General features: G+C 33.5%; 1 protein-coding gene across 2 annotated transcripts in view; it reads right to left on the reverse strand.

Annotated features, from left to right (window-relative positions):
- Window positions 1-20843, reverse strand: part of RAD54B (RAD54 homolog B) — a 121708-nt gene that overhangs the window by 94155 nt on the left and 6710 nt on the right. For both annotated transcript variants that reach the window (XM_074200226.1, XM_074200228.1), the window contains exons 2-3: window positions 17074-17224; window positions 8891-9056 (exon numbers count right to left, since the gene is read on the reverse strand). In XM_074200226.1, coding sequence (XP_074056327.1) covers window positions 8891-9056; window positions 17074-17211 — 304 coding nt within the window. In that variant the 5' untranslated portion in view covers window positions 17212-17224. The remainder of the gene's footprint in view (window positions 1-8890; window positions 9057-17073; window positions 17225-20843) is intronic.

Below are 20843 nucleotides of genomic sequence, written 5' to 3' on the forward strand. Positions count from 1 at the left end.
AGATGGACATTTAAGGAAACAGAGAAATGTAGCTTCTTTCAAATTTTACCTCTATTTTGCATTTCAATTGCAATCCTCTTTTTCTAGTCTGCTGTGTATATGTAAAACTCATTTTATTTGGGAGTTCAAAAATACTTTTTTTTTGATCAAAGTTCCCCTTAATGAGGATGCCTTTCGTGATCACTTCAACCAGAATTAACCCTACCTTATTTGTATCATTATATATCACACTTATATTTGTCCTACTATGATGAAGAGTAGTATCTTAGCGTTCTGTGTATAGTCTTATCCTCCCATTTGACTTTAAGGCAGTTGAGATCAGAAACCTTTTTTCATGGAATTTTGGATTATGCATAATGTGTTGTTGTTATTGTTGTTCAGTACTTTCAGTCAAGTTCAACTCTCTGTAACCCAATTCAGTGGCAAAGATACTGCAGTGGTTTGCCTTTCTTCTCCAACTCATTTCCCAGATAAGGAAATTGAGGCAAGTAGAATTAAATGGCTTGCCTTACAGAGCTAGTAACTATCTGAGACCAGCTTTGAATTCAAGAAAATGAGTCTTCCTGATTTCAGGCCCAATACTCACTATCTACCACTCACTGCACCACCTAGCAATTCTTTATGCACAAAACTAATCCTGAAAAGAATTAGAAATCAACAAAAACATGTGGAATGACTGAAGAGGTTTGCTGATGATTTATTATTGAAATAAATTGTTGAAAAATTGCCTCCTCAAATTACCATATACTCCAAAATATAGCAGCTCTTCTTGTGGTAGCAAAGAACTAGAAACAAAGTAGTTACTCATCAATTGGGAATTGCCCAAAAATGAAGAACAAGAACGTAATATTACTATGTTATTAGAAATAATGAACATATTGAATATAGATAAGTATGGAAAGATTTATTTAAACTGATTAAAAAATGAAGTAAGCAGAAACAGGAAAACCATTTAAATTATAAATATGACAATGTAAATAGAAAGAATTGAAACTGAATGCTGCAGAGCTATAAAGATCAGGCTAAAACCCATGGAACAGAAATTACTTCTTCCCACTCCTTTATGGAAGCAGGAGATCACAAGTGACAAATACTGAATATAACACCAGACTTTTTTGATATATCACCCAGTAGTGAAGAACTCTATTTTCTTCCTTCCTTTCTGGAAACTTTTAAGAAGTGGCTCTCTGGAAGGAAGTAACAGGAAGTATATACTGGGAAACATAAGTGATGTAAAGATAAAAATTATAATGAAATTATTTTAAAAAACAAAATTCTATCTTATTCCGAAAGAGGCAATCTTCCAAACATTTACATTGGGAATTCAATCTCTCTATAAATTTACATCTTCCTTCCATAATAGTACCTCCCATCTTTAGCTTTATTTTTATGTAATATATATATATATATATAAATCTTTTTAGGATAACAGCACAAAGGAGCAATACAAATATCTGTTTCATTCACATATTTCCTTAATTTTAAAAGTCCTTCAAATTCTTCCTAGGGATCTGTAAGAGTACTTTTAGCAAAGAATTGCATGCAATAATTAAAAACTATAAGTACAGCTTCTTGATTTCCATAAGAGTAAAATGTGAAGACTTAGTTAACAAATTTTGTTTTTCAAACCATTTTTATTTTTATCAAATATTTTTTTAAGTTTTTTTGTTTTGTTTTTTTGCAAGGCAAATGGAGTTAAGTGGCTTGCCCAAGGCCACACAGCTAGGTAATTATTATGTGTCTGAGGCTGGATTTGAACTCAGGTACTACTGACTCTAGGTCCAGTGCTCTATCCACTGCGCCACCTAGCTGCCCCCTATCAAATTCTTTAAACAGACCTTGATCATTAAATTTAAAACAGGTAGCTGCTCTGAATATTAGTCCACATTTATATTTTATAAAGTGTCATATGAAAATGAAACAAAAAGTTCACAAAACAAAATTATTTTTTCTAAGAAATTATGAATCCATTCATTCAATGAATTTTTGGTCCAATAAATGAATTTTGGGGCAGCTAGGTGGCATAGTGAATGGAGTACCAGCTCTGAAATCAGGAAGATCTGAATTCAAATCCAGCCTCAGATATTTAATATTTACTTAGTTGTGTGACCTTGGGCAACTCAAATTAACCCTACTGCCTTGCAAACATCTAAGTAAATAAATAATTTCCCTGGTAGTGAACGTTCAATGAAGATAATATATTCTACAACTTCTAATCTAAGAGACGACATTAAGTGACTTGCCCAGAGTCTAACAGTCAGTATCTTTGCCAGGGGGATAGCTCTCTATTCACTATATCATTTTACCTATTTTATTTTATTTTATTTTATTTTAAAAGAAAGATTTTATTTATTTTGAGTTTTACATTTTTCCCCCAATCTTGCTTCCCCACCCCCCCCACAGAAGGCCATTTTATCTACTTTAAATGAAATAATCAGTTAAAATAATGACTATGATGCTAATTTCATGCAACATTGCTACAACTTTAATAATCAGTTGCATTAGTTCTATAACTCAAGATTAAACTTAGCTCAGAAAAACTGTATTATGACTTATATACTTCAGAACCTCAATAGAGCAATTCACTGATAAAAAAAAAGTATAGGGGCAGCTAGGTGGCGCAGTGGATAGAGCACTGGCCCTGGAATCAGGAGTACCTGAGTTCAAATCCAGCCTCAAACACTTAATAATTACCTACCTGTGTGGCCTTGGGCAAGCCACTTAACCCCATTTGCCTTGCAAAAACCTAAAAAAAAAAAGTATATAAAAAAGTTACACGTTCCACTAATGGTACAGGTTGCAACCTATTCACTCCTTCCTGTACTAGGCAATTCCAATTGGTCCCATAAATTTACAGGTTTCTGTAGGCTTTCTACCCAATATACTAGGAACAATATGCTTGATCTCTTAACATTATCAATGCAGCAAGAAGGTTAGCCAGTCAGTTTTCTTCAATCTCATTACATAACCAGCATACATCCTTTTCTAGCATTATAGTTCTTTGATTATATGTTTTATACCACTTTGTACATGTAATTTATCACTGGTAATATTTATAGCCTATTTATATCCTGTGAGTCTTTCAACTGCTCTTTGAGTGAAAGGCAACTTGAATCCTAGGAGATGATGGTACCTTAGGATTTGCTGGCAGATAACATTACCAGAAGACAATTAGTTAGAATCAGATTCTTGGGAATTCTTGAAACCATTCCAACAGAACATCAGCCAAATTAACATGACTTCTGTCATTTAGTTTAAAGAAACCCTCTACAACACTGAAAGGAAGCTGTCTTCTTCTGGAGGCAGAACTTCACATAAGGACAATAACAAGAATAGAATCTATCAATAAACAAGTATTTAATAAGTTCCTACAATGTGCCAGACACCATGAAAGATATTAGAGTTGCAAAGATAATGAATGATACAATCCTTATTCACACAGAGCATGTGATGGGAGAAATAGCAAGGAAATTAAACACATATACATACATACATACATACAGTGGTGTATATATATATATGAAGAATAAATACAAAGAGAATACATTCTAAGTAGGTGTACAAAAATGATGCCTCATCATGGTATAAGAGGTAATTCTGGTTAGTCCAAGGCTACTTTAGTGGAACATATGCCCTGGATCAGTTCTATTGATGACATGTCTATATAAGAATTAAACTAGCTAAGTAGAAAAAGGCTCATTACCAGTAGTCTGGCAACTCAATAAAGAAATATTTGATAAAAGTAACTCATGAAACAAAAATACAAAATGATCCTCAGTACCATCTGATTTTCATTTCTGAAATAACTACATAGAAATGGTAGAAACAGAGAGAAACTAAGAACCACACAATTGTATAATTATTTGTAAACATTATTATCATGACTGATAACCCTTCAAAAATCAACTAAAAGATCTCACTTGTGTAATATATAGAAGTTAAATTTAAACCAAAATGAGAATTACTAAATTTTCTAAAATATTCAAAGAAATCATTCATTTAAAAAACTCAAGAAGTTAACAAATAGCATACAATATTTCCATCATAAGAGTTGAAAATGAACTCATGAAAATGGGCTATATAAATTATAATATTGAAGAGTTTTTGCCCTATGAAAATCAAAGTAATTTGGATATAAAAAAGGGGAGCTAACAATTAAGGGAAAAATCTTTACATCAAATATCTGAAAGGGGTCTGACATTCAAATGATACAAAGATCTAATAAAAACATATAATACCAAGAGAAATTCCCCAATAATAGTCAAAGAATAACAACAGCTTTCAAAAAGAATAGCAAACTATACCTAATTAGAGAAATGTAAAAATAACTCTGAAGTTATTAACAAAGATGAAAATTAACAAATTAACAAAGATAAAAAAGGATAGAAATAAACAACATTGAAATAGTTATGGATAGAAATTATGGGTCTGTCTCATAATAGTTGAAGCACAATAAATATATTATTGGAGATGCATCAGAATTAGAAGTAAGCAATGTGATCGGTCACCTCAAGCACAATTTGTGGAGAGAAGGGAAAGATTGCTAACAAGGGACATCTTATTACTTTTTTTAAACGTACACACTTATAAAGATTAAAAACTTCTATCCTTGAGGATTATGTTGACTATTTTATATCATAGTCTGAAAGTTTTCAGGGGATAGTAGCATGACTGTGACACAATTTTCGAACTTTGCCTAGGGAACATAGGTGCCTTTTCCCAAATTAACCATCAATAAGAAATTAGTATTTCTAACAGGCTAACTTTAATAAAGGATCAGTAAACCTTTGAGCTTTCAATCTGCACAGAAAAACAGACATTTTTTCATAATGAAAATAATACTTGTTATTGTTTAATTTTATTGTTTCACCCATCTGAATGTAGGAAATCAAATGGAATGATGTTTAGAATTTCACTTTAAGCTAATATATACTAGTTATTTGTGTTCTTTAAACAGAAAGTACTCAAAATATTAGTCAAATCAGGTCAGTGACTATAATTTAGTTCTCATTTAGTTAAATGATATTTTGACAACATACATCATAAAAAAATCAACTGAGCACTGAAAAAGGCATCCAAGAATCCCCACCACTACCTCAATTAAATTTCAGTGTATAATTATAGAACTAAAAGCATTTTTTAAATATAAAATTCTTCAATTTCAATGTTTTGAGTACAATCAAGGACTTGAAAATTATTAAACTAAAGAATGAAATTAAATGATGGTAGAAATAATTAACAAAGTATATCCTGTTACATGTTTAACCAAGTAAAGAGGTTTATACTATTCTTATATTACAAGAGAAATTTAAGAAAATTATATACATAACTGACTTTTTCAATAACCCCTTTACCAAATTCACAAATAACAAATAATTAACAAATAATAAAAGAATTTCAAAATTCAACAAAGCAAAATAACTTAAAATAAAGAACTCTGGAACTAAGTTCAGATAATAAAAATTCTAACAATAGGGGTGACTAAGTGGCACAGTGGATAGAGCACCAGCCTTGGAGTCAGGAGTACCTGGGTTCAAATCCGACCTCAGACACTTAATAATTACCTAGCTGTGTGGCCTTGGGCACACGGCTTCACCTTAACCATTGCCTTGAAAACTCTAAAAAAAAAAAAAAATTCTAACAATCTATAGATTTTTTCCTACCCAAAATAAGTTCCAAAAAAGTCACAGTACTATTACATAATGAAGTTCAAAAAAAAAGGAAATGAATTCCAAATCCTTTCACTAAAATTCAATTCCAGTGCTTCATCATGGCATGAAAGTAATTAATGGAATTCGAGATTACAGATTTCAAAATAGGCTCCCCAAGAAGATTGTTTAGTAGGTAATCAATTTCTTGTAAAGTCAGCAAACACCAAGATCATCTTCACATAAATAGAAGAATTACAATTTGAATAAATAGAGGAAGTAAACACACTGCTATAATCATGGATCTTTCAACATGGAAATAAATTCCAAATTAATTATTTCAAAGAGTTTTACATACAAAACTATAAACCCAAAGTATATTAAAAACAAAGCTCCAATTGAAACTCAAAAATAATCTCCCTGGGAACAGAAATAGTTGTTTTTTTAATATGACTGATGATATGAAATGTGTTTAATTTTGTTAAAGTGAATTTAATAAACTACATTCAGTTTATGAATTAAGATTCAGAAACCACATTCAAAGGCAGAGTTCTAGTAAATATATTTATATATCAAACCATAAGATTTGGTCATAAAATAAATTAATTTGCTAAATTCCAAAAACCTTTCTCAAAAAGTAACAGGAGACTCCCCCAAATACAACTTTAATAAAGCTTTAAGATAGCTATACCTGTTATCATTTCTTGTTTAACTTTATTATAATACTGTGGTACACTAACTTAAGATTTGTCAAAAGGGCATAAGTTAAAAATATAAAAACAATATTTGTGTACCATTTCAAAGTTGTTTTTATCCTTCAGGGCCATTCAGATCCTCCTCCTTAAGGAATTTTAGAATATTAAAAAATAATGATAGCTATCATTTATATAGCACCTTAGAACCTATAAAGTGCTCTACATTTATTATTTTATTTAAGACTCATAACAGCATCACTATTATTATTATCACCATTCTAAAGCTGAGGAAACTGAGGTTCAGAGGAGTTATGCAACATGTTCATAATCACAAAGTTAGTTATTCCTTCAATTAATCTAGAAGTCTAAAATCATCTTGTCTTATTCAGTTATATTAACTATATAGGTAGACAGATAGTCAAGGAGCTAGTATATGTAGCCAGCAAATGTACTAGAAAGGAAAACTTTAATTCTTTTCCTTAGGGAAACCTCTCCCTGAACAGAAAACAAAAAGCAGGCACAAATCCTGCCCCCACCTCCATCTCATCATGCCCCTTCCCTGAATAAATAAGGCCAGAAAATGGTTAGTAGTTCAATAAAACAAATTAAAAACTGCTGCTTTATTTAACTCAACTTTTCTTTGAAAATAAAGAAAAGAGGACCAATGTAGAACTTGACTGAAACACTAAATGGACAAAACAAATAAACTGCAATTTTATAAAATAAATGACACTAGTAGTGGATTAATTACTGTAGAGACCTGGCCGGGGGGGGGGGGGGGGGGGGTAAGCACATAATGAGAGAAAGAAAATAGTAATATCCTGGACAATATCAACTTAAATCTTCCAGATCCTCTGGTAGTAGTTACTAGCAGAATGTTCTGATAAATGTTTAATAACCAGTTCCCTGAAAGGGGGAGGGGATATACACTACACAGAATCTTCTCTTAATTTTAATTTGTATTATTAACATCTTCTCCATCATCTTTTTAAGTCCAAACAATCAACAAAACAAATAAAATCTTAATCTATAATATCTGCATATTTCCAATGTATAAATGCTAAAAGGTATAAATATTGAAAATTTGACAAATAGCTCTAACAAATCAGTAAGAACTGACTCCAGCACACCATTAGACTAGGATCTCAGAAGCAGCATATATAGGAAGAAAGGTCTCTAACCTTTGAAATAATAAAGGTTCAACCTGCATTAAAATTTTCAAAGTTGAATTCAGATATATGCTACCACAATACTCCAATATACTAAAAGACTAAAAAATTACCAAATGAAACAGAGAAAACTATCAAGCTGTATTCATGTGTATTTATGTCTCAGGAATCATTTATTCATTGGCCAATATCTAGCCAATCTAGATAGACTTTTAAATCATATTTATTTATTCAATCAAAAAGAATAAGCTATAATTTTAAAACATTAAATTTGAGAAAACTTTGTTTTATTTCTTAAATCCATAATCCAAACATCTTAAAATAACCTGATTATCTGTCAAAAGATGAGGCAATTTTCTATTACAAAACAAAAAACCCAATTCTTCCTTTGATACTGCTCAACTTCAAATATTGAAATTTTAGAATCAGATGCTCCAGGCTTGAAAGTTAAAACAAGTAAGTCTGTAGTCTGTCTGAGAACACTTCTAGCTGAGTGACCTGAGCATTTAATCTCTCAGACCTTTAGCTTCCTCATCTGTAAAATTAGGATAATAATTACACTACTTATTGGTTCACATGGCTTGCAAATTTTAGTTATAAAAATATGAGTTATCATCATTGTGACACCTAAATTTCATAGCCAATCCTGAACTCTCCTCAAACTCCAATCCCTCATTTCCAAACAAGCTGAAGAACTATATCTATGCAGCAGGCTATCACCTCAAACTACAATTTCTCTATTTCAGCTGCAAACAATACCAACCTATTCCAGTATCCCTGAACTGAAAGATCAAAATTATCTGACTCATGTCTCCCTAATTCTCCACCTCCAATGAGTTGAGAAATATTACTGATCTGCCTCAAAAATATCCTTATCAGTCTCATTGCAACTACTCTCAAACATGAATTTGGTTCTTCCCATTTATTCAATTGCAGCTGCCTCCTAATTGGACTTCTTGGCTCCAATGACTCTTCTCTCTAATTCATCCTTCAAAGACTATCAAAAAGAACATACTATGTTGTACATGTATAAATTCAGAAACCCTCAGTGGCTCCTCACTACCAAAAAGATAAAAACAACATTTGCCTCTTCAACAAATCCAATTAGCATACTTTTCAGAAAAACTGAATGCATAAGAGGCATATCAAACCTTTAAATATTCAGGGATGATAGGATTATTTGACCTTTTGTACTTCACAAATAATTCTAGTTTATTTCAGGGGAAAGTTGCATAATGATTAATAATTACAGAAACTGACATAAATAATGTTAGTTTAAAAATATCAAAAACAAAAAAAATTATTCCAAAGGCCAGTTTATTCTTACAGGCCTATCATATATATATAATCATCATATATGTATATATGTATGTCTTACCTGCATTAGTTGTATCCACTAACATCTTTCCAGTTGCCTTAAACCCGCAATTTCCAGTGGATTTACCATCATTAACACATTCTTCAGAAGTCACAGCACTTAAAACCGAATTATAAATTCTAGAATCAGTTTGCAAATGCAGCAGGGGATTTTTAGTTGCAACAACCTAAGAAAACAAAATTTAGCCTAACATAAATATAATTTCTAACTTCTCAAGTTATATTGCTTTATTATTATATTATATATTATGATATTATGATATGATATATTATTGTGTCATAAAATACAAATACTGCTACTTTTATATACATTTGATCCATAAAATAGGATGGAAAAAATTAATAATATTTTTAAAACCAAAGCTTTTAGTTAAAGTATTCTAAAAAGTTTTATTCTATCAGATATTTTAAAGTTTAATCACAGAAATAGGATTATAACCTTAACTATAGACTAAGATACAGAGGACAAGTTTGTAAATAAGTAATTACAGGACAAGTATTACCAGATCAGATTCTTGCCTGATTTCTCAAAGTCAATTGCACAGGACAGTTTGATTGCTTTTAAAAAATATGGCTGTAACATGGACATCCAACATCATACTACCATAATACTAATTATAATAAATTTCAAAGGTAAGGATAAAGTATTAAAGGATTTTCTTTGTTTTGTTTTGCTCTGGAAGGAGTAGGGTTTTACTGAAAAGGCAAGGTTGCACCAACAAAATCATTCCCTCTTTCATTCTCTCTCTCTCTCTCTCTCTCTCTCTCTCTCTCTCACACACACACACACACACACACACACACACACAGACCCCTCTCCCCTTTGAAACAAAAAGTCATCTTAATGACTATTTTCTAAGTTATTCTAAGTGGAGTCTAATTAAAAATTTAAACTTTTTTCCAAGTCTTCTATGAACTAAAACACAAAAGAAATGTCTGAATTAATTACCACAGAGTAATTTTTTAATTTTTTTGATATAACTATGAAATGAATTTTAAAAATATAAATAAATCATTTCTTATAAATGTATTCTAATTAATATTTACTTTCCTATAATATCATTATTCTAGAAACATCAGGAAGTGGTAGGGGGAAATTTTCTTTTTTCTATAAACTGTATAATCTAGTTATCCAATGGAATTTTTGTGTTGTAAAAATTCTATACTCTGTAGTATATACAATGTACTAACAAAAGTAATTTAGTAATTGTGGAAACTGTTTACTCTGGTACAGTACTGAGAAATGAGTGAACAAAAAAATGACAAGATTATTGTTTTGTAGGCACAAATAAACATGATTAAGAGGTAGAAAAAAGGAAGGAAGGATTGCAAGCAATATTTAGCTTCTACATTCCTTAACATGTATTATAACTGCATCAATAATTTGGGTGGAAAATAAGATTAAAAATCGACAAAGTCACATATTCATCATGCTCCCCAATTAATTTAGTAGTTTAAAATTTTTTGGCAAAAATGTTTTCATATCTTTAAATATTGATTACTATTTTTTAAAATTTCCCCTCAGATGCAGCAATTTCAATTATTTTTTAAATAAAACAAAGGTATATTAAACTTTATTTGACCGACACAATTATGTAGTTAATAAATTTCACTCAAAATTCATTAAAGACAGAAGAATTTATGTTAGATTTTAAAGGTTAAATTGGAATTCAGGAGACAAAGGTAATAATTTATGTAGTTTGGAAAGGGAAGGGAAGAAGAGAAAGACATTACAGGTAAAGGGCACATACCAAGTATGAGCAAAGGTCTTAAGAAAAAGCTGAGTATTGGAAGGAGACTGAGTAGTTCATTTTGACGAAGTCTATTTTCTGTAGAGAAAATACTCTTTAGATGAAAATATTGGAAAGATAGAACAGTGACAGGACTTAAAAAGTCCTAAAATTCTTTAGTCTAGACAATAAGGATTTATCTAAGGATTTTAAGCAGGAATGATATAAAGTAAACTGGAACAGAAAAAAGCAGAAATGGGAAGACCTAGTAAGAAATTATTCCATTTGTCCAAGTATGGTGATGAAAAACAATTCTAAAAGAGAGAAGCAATGGAGAGTACAGGAGTGATGGGAGAAACTATGGAGGTAAAAATGAAAAAAGTGAAAGCTGATAAGAAGTGAAGGGGAGAAAAAAGGGAAGGATCAAAGAATATGACAAGGTTCCAAACATGGGCAAATGAGTGTTGGTGCCAATAGCAGAAATGGAGTTTTATTGGATAGTTTACTCTTGATGGTAATCCCAGCTCCTTTGACTTCTGTAACATCATATTGAATGCTCTTCTATCTTTTAACAAGGAAATTTTAAGATGCCCCACAATATTTGATTTATTTCTGGCTGCTTGATATATATTATCTTTTTGACTTGGGACCTCTGGATTTTGGCTATCACATTTCCATGAGTTTTCATTTTAGAATCTCTTTCATGAGGTGATTTCAATTTCTATTTTACTCTGTGGATCTAAGACATAGAGGAAGTTTTCTTTTCTAGAAATAATTTCTAGAAATATGTCTAGCTTTTACTACTTTGCTCATAGTCTTCAGGTAGTACTATAATTCTTAAATTTTTTAATCTATTAATCTATTTCCAAGTCAGTTAATTTTTTCAATCTCACATTTTCCTTTATTTTTTCCATTCTTTTGATTGTTTTATTGTTTCTCAATGTCTCATAGAATCATTAACTTTCATTTGCCCAATTATGCTCTTTAAGGAATTACTTTCTTCAGTGAAGTTTTATATCTCTTTTGCCATTTTGCTAATTCTGCTTTTTAAGGAGTACTTTTCACAAGGGAATTTTTGTACTTCCTTTTTCATAGTGCCTATTCTGCTTTTTAAGGACTTCATTTTTTTCAGTAAATTTTTGTGACTCATTTACCATTAGGCCAATTCTGTTTTATAAGCTATTATTGTCTTCAGTATTTTTTGTGCCTCTTTTACCAAGCTGTTCTGTTGTCATAATTTCCTGATATCACTCTCCTTTCTTTTCCAAAATTTTCTTTACCCACTCATCTTTCTTTAACTCTCCCAGAAATTCTTGCTGGGCTTGGGTTCAATTAACATTTTTCTCTAAGGCTTTGTATCTAGCTGTTTTCACATTGCTGTCTTCTGAGTTTATTTTTGTCTTCCCTGCCTTCATAGTAGCTTTTTACAATCAAATTTTTTATTATTTGCTCATTTTTTAGTCTATTTCTTCACTTTTGAGTGGAATATTCCTCAATAAAACCTTCTTGGGGCTAATATTCCTAGTGAAGCCCTATTAGGGCTAAGAAATATTAAAGAAAGAACAAACTATTGTTCTTAAATTATTTCTAGAAGAAAGCCCCTTGTATTCCAAACAGGTGGTTAAGTCTTCTAACTTTCGATAAGACTACTTTTACTGACTACTAGAAGGATAGTAGACTTTTTCCCCATGAAAAAATCCTTGCATCTCAAAGAAGCTCATAAGTCTCTTGTTTGATGATATTACTATTTTTAATGTCTAGGAAGATAGTACAAAAGTGGATTTTTATCTCACACACTTTTAATTCATGTTAAAGTTGGGCTCTGCCCACCTCAGGGTAGGAAGGCACTGCCCAAGTTTCAAACCTTTTCATGATGCTATAACAAGAGTTACCTCTAGGGGTCTGCAAGTTTTTGGTGCTTCCAAGTTAGTGTGATCTGAGGAGAGGTAAAGTAACTGCTCTCCTGGTCTGTGCTTTGGACTTTATTCAAGAAGCATCCTTGGTTCCCGCAGGTGCTAACACTCTTTGTCTTTAATCTGAGAGTAGGGTCCCTGCTTTCTTGCTACCGAAGACCAGCACTCCTCTCTAACTGGAAACTGCAACCCAGAATAGCATATGGGCAACAGAGTTGGCAATTCTGTTCAGCTGTACCCAGTGCCAGAAAAGGGTTCCCTTATAATCTCTTTCTGTCCAGTGATCTGGCCCCTTTAAATTCTCCTCACTGAGAGCCCCCAAAGCTGCTGCTGTTACTCTTCCAATTACTGCTACTGCTCTCTCCCCCATGCTCCAGATTGTGTCAGAAGTTACAGATCTCTTGTTGACATCCTGAATTTTCTTAGATCAGAAAAATGGATTACTCCAACCTTTTTGTTGGTTTTGCCACTCCAAAATCTGATGAGGTATTATTTTTAAAAATTTTGGAGGGAAATGTTGAAAGTTCAGCTAGACTGCTATCTATAATCTACCATTTAGACCTATTCAGTGAATAAATTTTATTATTGCAATGTCAAAGTTATTTTCATTAGGATCCCAAGAAGATTCTTTGCCCATTCATTCTAATTCATTTTTTTCTCATGCAGTCAAAATTACTACACATTGTGTTATGTCATATTATTCATAAATGTCTTTCTCAAGATCTTTGCATTCTCCATAATAAACTTAATGGCATTACAGTGTATGCCTTTATGTTAATATTGTTGTTGTTCAGGCAGATCCGTCTTTCTATGATCCTTAGAGGGGCTTTCTTGGCAAAGATACTAGAGTGCTTTGTCATCTTTTTCTCTAGCTCATTTTACAAATAAGTCCCTTGTAGGATTTAGAAGATGACAAAATAGAAGTTTCTGTATCCAAAACCTCCAAGAGAAATAGAAAATGAGTTCAGGCTAAGGATGAGCTCAAAAAAAGACTTTGAAAAGTAATTAAGGGGGCAGCTAGGTAGTGCAGTGGATAGAATTAAGACAAATAGGGTTAAATGACTTGCCTAGAGTAGCTAGGTAGTGCCATGTATAAAGTACTGACCCTGTAGTCAAGAGGACCTGCGTTCAAATCAGGCCTCAAACACATAATAGTTACAAAGCTGTGAGACCTTGGGCAAGTCACTTAACCACCCCATTGCCTTGCAAAATGGGGGGGGCACTAAGTGGCACAGTGGATAGAACACCAATCATAGAGGCAGGAGGACCTGAGCTGAAATCCAGCCTCAGACACTTAATAATTGCCTAGCTGTGTAACCTTAGGCAAATCACTCTCAACCTTATTGCCTTAAATAAATAATTTTATTTTTATAAATGAATTCCCAGAACCTCTTTCCCCAAAAAATTCCAAAAGCTGTCAAATTATGACTCTAGCAAAAATTTAGACAAGTAGAATCCACAAAAAAGGCCAAATGATACAATTTCCCAGTCCACGATATCTTAGAAGTTTCCATAGGATAGGTCTGTTTCACTGGGACCGGGGTTTGGAAAAAGCCATTGCTATTGCAGCTGCAACACAGCTGGCCAGTCGAGTGCCTAGAACCCTGGGGATATCTGGGTTCATGGCAGAGAGGGTGATTTCCAGACCTGCTGGCCCAGGGCTTGAAGGGCTGATGAGAGAACTCTGATGCCCCAAAGTGAGTGCAGAGCGAGTGCCCACCTCAGAGCAACCCTGTGGTGAGAACCTGCAATGGGAATCAGGGAAGCCAGCCTGCACCTCCAGAGTGCAGCCCACAGATGGTGAGGGGGTCAGGGAGACTGCAGAGGACTCTCTTCTCTTCTCTCCTGGGGCAGGACTCTGCTATTTGCCCACACTCAGATCCAGGTTGCTATTTGGACTCTCATACCACCATAGCCAAGCAGGGACCCTCCTCAGAGCTCCAGGGAAGAGGGGGAAGACCTGTGGTCATCCAAATATTGAAGCAGAAGCAAGAAAGCAATCTCATAAGACCTTGGAGGAATTAAAGTCCCAGTGGGGTGTCCCTTGGGTGTCTTGGAAATGCAGTAAATCAGTGCAGTAAAGGAAATGAGCAAAAAAGAATCTGACCATAAAAAATTATTTTGGTCCCCTGGAGGATTTAGAAGATGACAAAATAGAAGCTTCTGTATCCAAAATCTCCAAGAGAAATAGAAAATGGGTTCAGGTTATAGATGAGCTCAAAAAAGACTTTGAAAAGCAATTAAGGGGGCACCCAGGTGGTGCAGTGGATAGAGCACCAGCCCCGGAGTCAGGAGTACCTGAGTTCAAATCTGGCCTCAGATATTTAATAATTGCCTAGCTTTGTGACCTTGGGCAAGTCACTTAACCCCATTGCCTTAAATTAAAATTAAAATTTAAAAAAAAGAAAAGCAATTAAGGGAGGTAGAGGAAAAATTGGGAGAAATGAAAGTGATGCAGAAAAACTAAATCAGAAGCTTGGTGAAAGAAATACAAAAAAATACTGAAGAAAATAATATGTTAAAAACCAGTTTAGGCCAAATGGAAAAAGCAACACAAAAGGGCAAATGAGGAGAAGAATGTCTTAAAAAGCAGAATTGGCCAGCTGGAGGAGATAAAAAAGCTCTCTGAAGAAAATAACTCCCATCAGATGCAGAATGGAACTAAAGGAAGACAATGACTTTGCAAGAAATCAGGAAGAAATAAAACTATTCAAAAAAAAAGAAATTATAAGAAAATGTGAAATATCTCATTGGAAAAACAACCGGCCTCGAAAACAGATCCAGAAGAGATAATTTAAAAATTATTGGGCTATCTGAAAGCCACGATCAGGAAAAGAGACTAGACTTCATTTTTCAAAAAATAATACAGCAAAATTTCTGACATCCAATTCAAATACCATGGCTCTATAGTCAGGATTAAACAGGATCTGGCAGCATCTACATTGAGGGCTCATAGGGCTTGGAATATGATATTCCAAAAGGCAAAAGATCTTGGTTTACAACCGAGAATCAACTACCCAGCAAAAATTACAGCCTCTTTCAAGGGAAAAGATGGACTTTCAATAAAACAGGGGGCTTTCAAACTTTCCTACTGAAACAACCAGAGCTGAATAGAAAGTTTGATCTCCAAGTACTGGACTCTGGTGAACCATAGAGGGGGTGGATTGAGAAGGACTAACTAACTATGAGGAACTTAATGATACTGAACTGTTTGTATTCCTGCATGGGAAGAAGATATTGATAACTCATATGAACTTTCTCAATTATAAGAGCTGTTAGAAGGAGCATATATAGATAGGACATAGGAAGGAGTGGAATATAATAGTATAATACAGTAAAAAGATGAGAGTCAAAGGAAAGTACTGAATGGAAGAGAAAGGAGAAGAAGGGGCTATGAGATTTCATGTAAGAGTCAAGAAAAAGCTTTTTCAATGGAGTCCAATGGGAGAAGGCTAGGGAGAATGAGTGAGTCTTCATTCTCATCAAAAATGGCTCAGAGGGGCGGCTAGGTGGCGCAGTGGATAAAGCACTGGCCATGGAGTCAGGAGTACCTGGGTTCAAATCCGGTCTCAAACACTTAATAATTACCTAGCTGTGTGGCCTTGGGCAAGCCACTTAACCCCATTTGCCCTGCAAAAAAAAAAAAAAAAAAAAAAAAAGATGGCTCAGAGAGGAAATAACATATATACTTAATAGGGTATAGAAATCTATCTTACCTTAGAGAAATATGAGAAGAAAGGGATAGAATAAGGGGGAATGGGGCGGGGGGAAAGGGGGGGGAATAGGTGATAGGAGAGAGGGAAGATCATGGGAAAGGGTACTCAGATACAACACACTTTTGAATAGGGACAGGGTGAAAGGAGAGAAAAAATAGAATGAGAGTAGGAAGGAATAGAATAGAAGGAAGTAATAACAACTGTGGGAAAAATATTGAAGTGACTTCTTTGGTAGACTTATGATAAAGAAGGAAACAACTCATTGCAGAGACAGACACATTGGAATCTGAACACAGACCGAAGTACATTTTTTTTTCTCTCTCAAAAAAAAAATAAGAAAAAAGTAGTCAAAAGAGAAGAAAAAGATAACAGTAATTAACCTAATAATAGTAATTAAAGAATACAAAGGTGAAAGGAAGATTTTTTTTAAAGGTCTGAGCAGATGAGGAGAGAGCTAAGTAAGAGAAACAGAGAATGATTGCTAAAACAAAATCATAAAGGAAGAATGGGTTCAAGGACATGGGGAGAACAACTGGCAATAAAATGAGAAGGAAAAAATGAAGATATTAATTTTCTGATAAAGTGAGTTGTCTTAATTCTTTCTAAAAATTTTGAAAAGTTATTAGAATTCCTAAATCGTAACCTCCAAATATGTTTGTTGGAAAATACTTTGATGGGGGATTTTGAAATTTTTCTATACTCAGCAAACTATTGTTAACATTTTTTTTTATCTTGACATACAAATATATATATATATATATATATATATATATATATATATATATATATATTACACATAATATGCTTTATTTACTTTTCCTTTACCTCTGTAAATGTAACATTTGGACCCAGTTTGTTAATCTTCTCATTCGGGTTTGATGCACTAATAGTTCCTGGAGGTCTAAATCTTGTTTTTTTTGCTTGACTTCCCTGTAATTGACTTGGTGCTGCAGATCTTCTCATATTCAATAATGATCTATATGGAAAAGTAAAGAAATTATGCATGAGTCTTTTTTTCTTCTTTGGTCCAAACCTGTGATTTTTTTTTTCCATTTGAAAACTGGATTGCTGATCTGCCAATCTAGACTTAAGAGAGATGCCCAGAGCAGAAGTGCCAGACACATGGCCCCACAGTTATATTCAGCCCATAACATTCTCAAGTACAGTCTTAAATAGATTAAAATGTAATTGGGAGATATAACAAATAAATAAAAATACAATAAAACACAGTGAATATTAATATATAGTTTTCCAAGTTAATATGCAGCTCAGAGATCCTTTTCCCTTATTCTTTTAGTTCAGTGGTCTTTGTAATGGAATTTGATACCACTAGACTATAAAAACTAAAAGGTTAAATGCTCACAGACATGCATCTAGTTCCATTAAAAGTACAACATAAATATAGTTCTTCCTCACTCATTCTCATACTAATTTCACTGGTAAAGGAAGGATGGAAACAAGTACTACATATATATATATTTATTTATATATATATATATATATATATATATATATAAAATTTCACAATAATCCAATTATTATTTCCATTTTTACAGCTGAAAAAACTGAGGAAGAGACTAAGTGATTTGCTGAGGTTCACAAAGCTAGTATGAGGCTGAATTTGAACTCAAGTCTTCCAGGCCCAGAACTCAATCCGCATTACCATCTCACTGCCCAGGTCCAATCCAATAAACATTTAGTAAGGCCTGCTATGTGTGCCAGACACTATAATAAGCACTGGACACATAAATAATAAAAACAAAGCCAGTACTTGCCTCCAAGGAGCTTACAAAGGAGCCAGGAAAAGTGAGGGGATGAAAACCAAAGGCTATCTTATTTTGTGGAGCTGAAATCTAGCAGAGTTGACTCATCAGAATCACCAAATATGAACAGAGTGCTGTCAAGGATAGGCATATCCAGTGGTTCTTGGTGCTATGCTGCCTTCCTTCCCCTACTTCTAATTCCAATCTCCCCAGACAAGATCCCAAGTTTGGTTGGATTCCTCCTCCCTGTTTCCTCAGACTCAACTCACTCAATACTAGTCTCCAGACTCCTTGGGGCTTTTGTGACTCCAACTCCAGCCCCTCCTAACCATTCAGTCCCATCTTATCTTTTACAATTACTTTCCCTGGATATATGCTGGCCATATTCTACTCATGTTGCTGATGTTTCACTTCCCTCCTACCCCTCTCTTAATGCCCTTACTTCTGGGAACAGTAATCAAAAAAATCAACATTATCATTCTCTATTCACCATCACCTAAATTTCTGAGGCCAAAACCCATCTCCTGGAACCCCATTTTCCAATATGTGTGGTCTTCTCCAATTTGAATCTAAATTTCTTAAGAGCACTCTGGGCCCCAGGGCCAACACATACTAGGTACTTAATAAATGGTCATTCATTCATTGAAAGAACTGACTCTGACCCAGATTCATTCCTACTGAGATTCCCTCTAGTAAAACATTTTTCTTTTCACCAGAACCTCTACTAACACCCCCTTCTCCTAACTCAAACTCTTCCCTTCCAAATACTTTTCCACCTAGATCAAATCTGTAAAAATGAGAGCCATTCTCCAGTTGATAAATGATCAAAAGATATTAACAGTTTTCAGATGAAGTAATCAATGCTGTCTATGGTCTTATTTAAAAATGGTCTAAATCCTTGAATGGAGAAATGTAAATTAAAATAATTCTGAGGTATTACCTCATTCCTATTAGATTGGCTAATAGAACAGAAAAGGGAAATGACAAATGTTGAGGGGGCTATGGGAAAAAAGAAACATTAATTGATGGAGTTGTGAACTGATTTAACCATTCTGTAGATCAACTGAAAACTATGTCCAAAGAGCTATAAGACAATGTATATTTTTTTTTTAGGTTTTTGCAAGGCAAATGGGGTTAAGTGGCTTGCCCAAGGCCACACAGCTAGGTAATTATTAAGTGTCTGAGACCGGATTTGAACCCAGGTACTCCTGACTCCAAGGCCGGTGCTTTATCCACTATGCCACCTAGCCACCCCGACAACGTGTATTCTTTCACCTAGCAATATTACTACTACTACTAGATCTGAATCCAAAGAGACCAAAAAAAAAAAAAAAGGACTATATGCACAAAAATATTTATAACAGTTCTTTTCTGGTGGCAAAGAATTGGAAACTGAGGTGATAATCCATCAACTGGAGAATAGTTGAACAAGTTGTCTTATGTGGTTGTGATGGAATACAACTGTTATAAAAATGATGAGCAGGATACTCTCAGAAAAACCTGGAAAGATTTTCGTGAGCTGATGCTAAATGAAAAATACCATGTACAAAGTTACAGCAGTATCATTGTAAGACGATCAGCTGTGAATGACTTAGCTAGCTATTCTCAGCAATACAATGATCCAAGATAATTCTGAAGTAATCGTGATGAAAAATGCTATCCAATCCCAGAGAAAGAACTGATGGTGTCTGAATACAGATTGAATCATACTTTTTTTTTACTTTATTTTTCTTAAGGGTTTTTTTGAGGGGGGGTCTATATTTTCTTTAACAACATGACAATTACAGAAAGGTTTTGCATCACTACACATGTGTAGCCTATATCTAATTGCTTTTTTCTCAATATTGGGTGGTGGGAAGGATGAATTAAAATGAATGTTAAAATTATTCTTACATGTACTTGGGGGAAAATAAAATACAATATAAAAATAAAAAAAAAAGATGAGCAAGCAGAAGACATAGCACTGAAAAGAATTATAATAGATGCAAAGACAGACAAACATCCAACCAGGAGGCAATAACTTTACAACTAAAAGCAGAGATTCAAAGGAAAAAAATCCACAAGTATTACATGACAACAAAAAAGCAATAAAGCAAGAAATGAAAAAAATGCAACAAAAACTCTGGTGGAAAGAAATGGAATGAGACTAAAAAGCTTACAAGATAAAGTGGTAATTCTTATCCAAGAAAGAAACTCCCTGAAAATGAGAACTCCTTGAAACAATAAAAAACAAAAATCAAAAGAATGGAAAAATATGATAAAACATAAGCCATCTAATATCAAAAACAATGACTTGGAAAACAAGAGAAAAAGATATTTAATGTAAAAATCATCAGATTCCCTGAAAGCCTAGATTTAAAAAAAAAAAAAAGCTTGCACACTATAGTCCAAGAAAGCATAAATGAAAACTATCCAAACCTAAGAGAACCACAGAGCAAAGTGAAAATAGAAGAAAAACCACCAATCAACTCCTAAGCTTAAAAGAAACCTCAAAAGAAAAAGCTCCAGAGCTTTCCACATCAGCTCCAGAGTTTCCACATAAATGAAAAAATATTTTAAGCATGAAAAAAGCAGTGGCAATGCCTTGAGTACCAAGTACCAAAAATCGCACAAAACCTGACAGCTTCTTAAGCCAGAAGAGGATTCCACAAAAGAAAAAAAAAATTGGATTTACCACCAAAAATAAGCTACCCATAAAAACTACATAAAAGCCAATGGGGAAAAAAATAGACTTTTAGGCTTTTCAAGTATTCCTATTGAGTAGGGGCTCAATAAGAACTCTGAAATGAAAGATAAGAGCCAAAAGTAACCTAGAAAAGTAAATTTATTTTT

Source organism: Macrotis lagotis, chromosome X, assembly GCF_037893015.1.
Source record: "Macrotis lagotis isolate mMagLag1 chromosome X, bilby.v1.9.chrom.fasta, whole genome shotgun sequence".
Taxonomy (NCBI): Eukaryota; Metazoa; Chordata; class Mammalia; order Peramelemorphia; family Peramelidae; genus Macrotis; species Macrotis lagotis.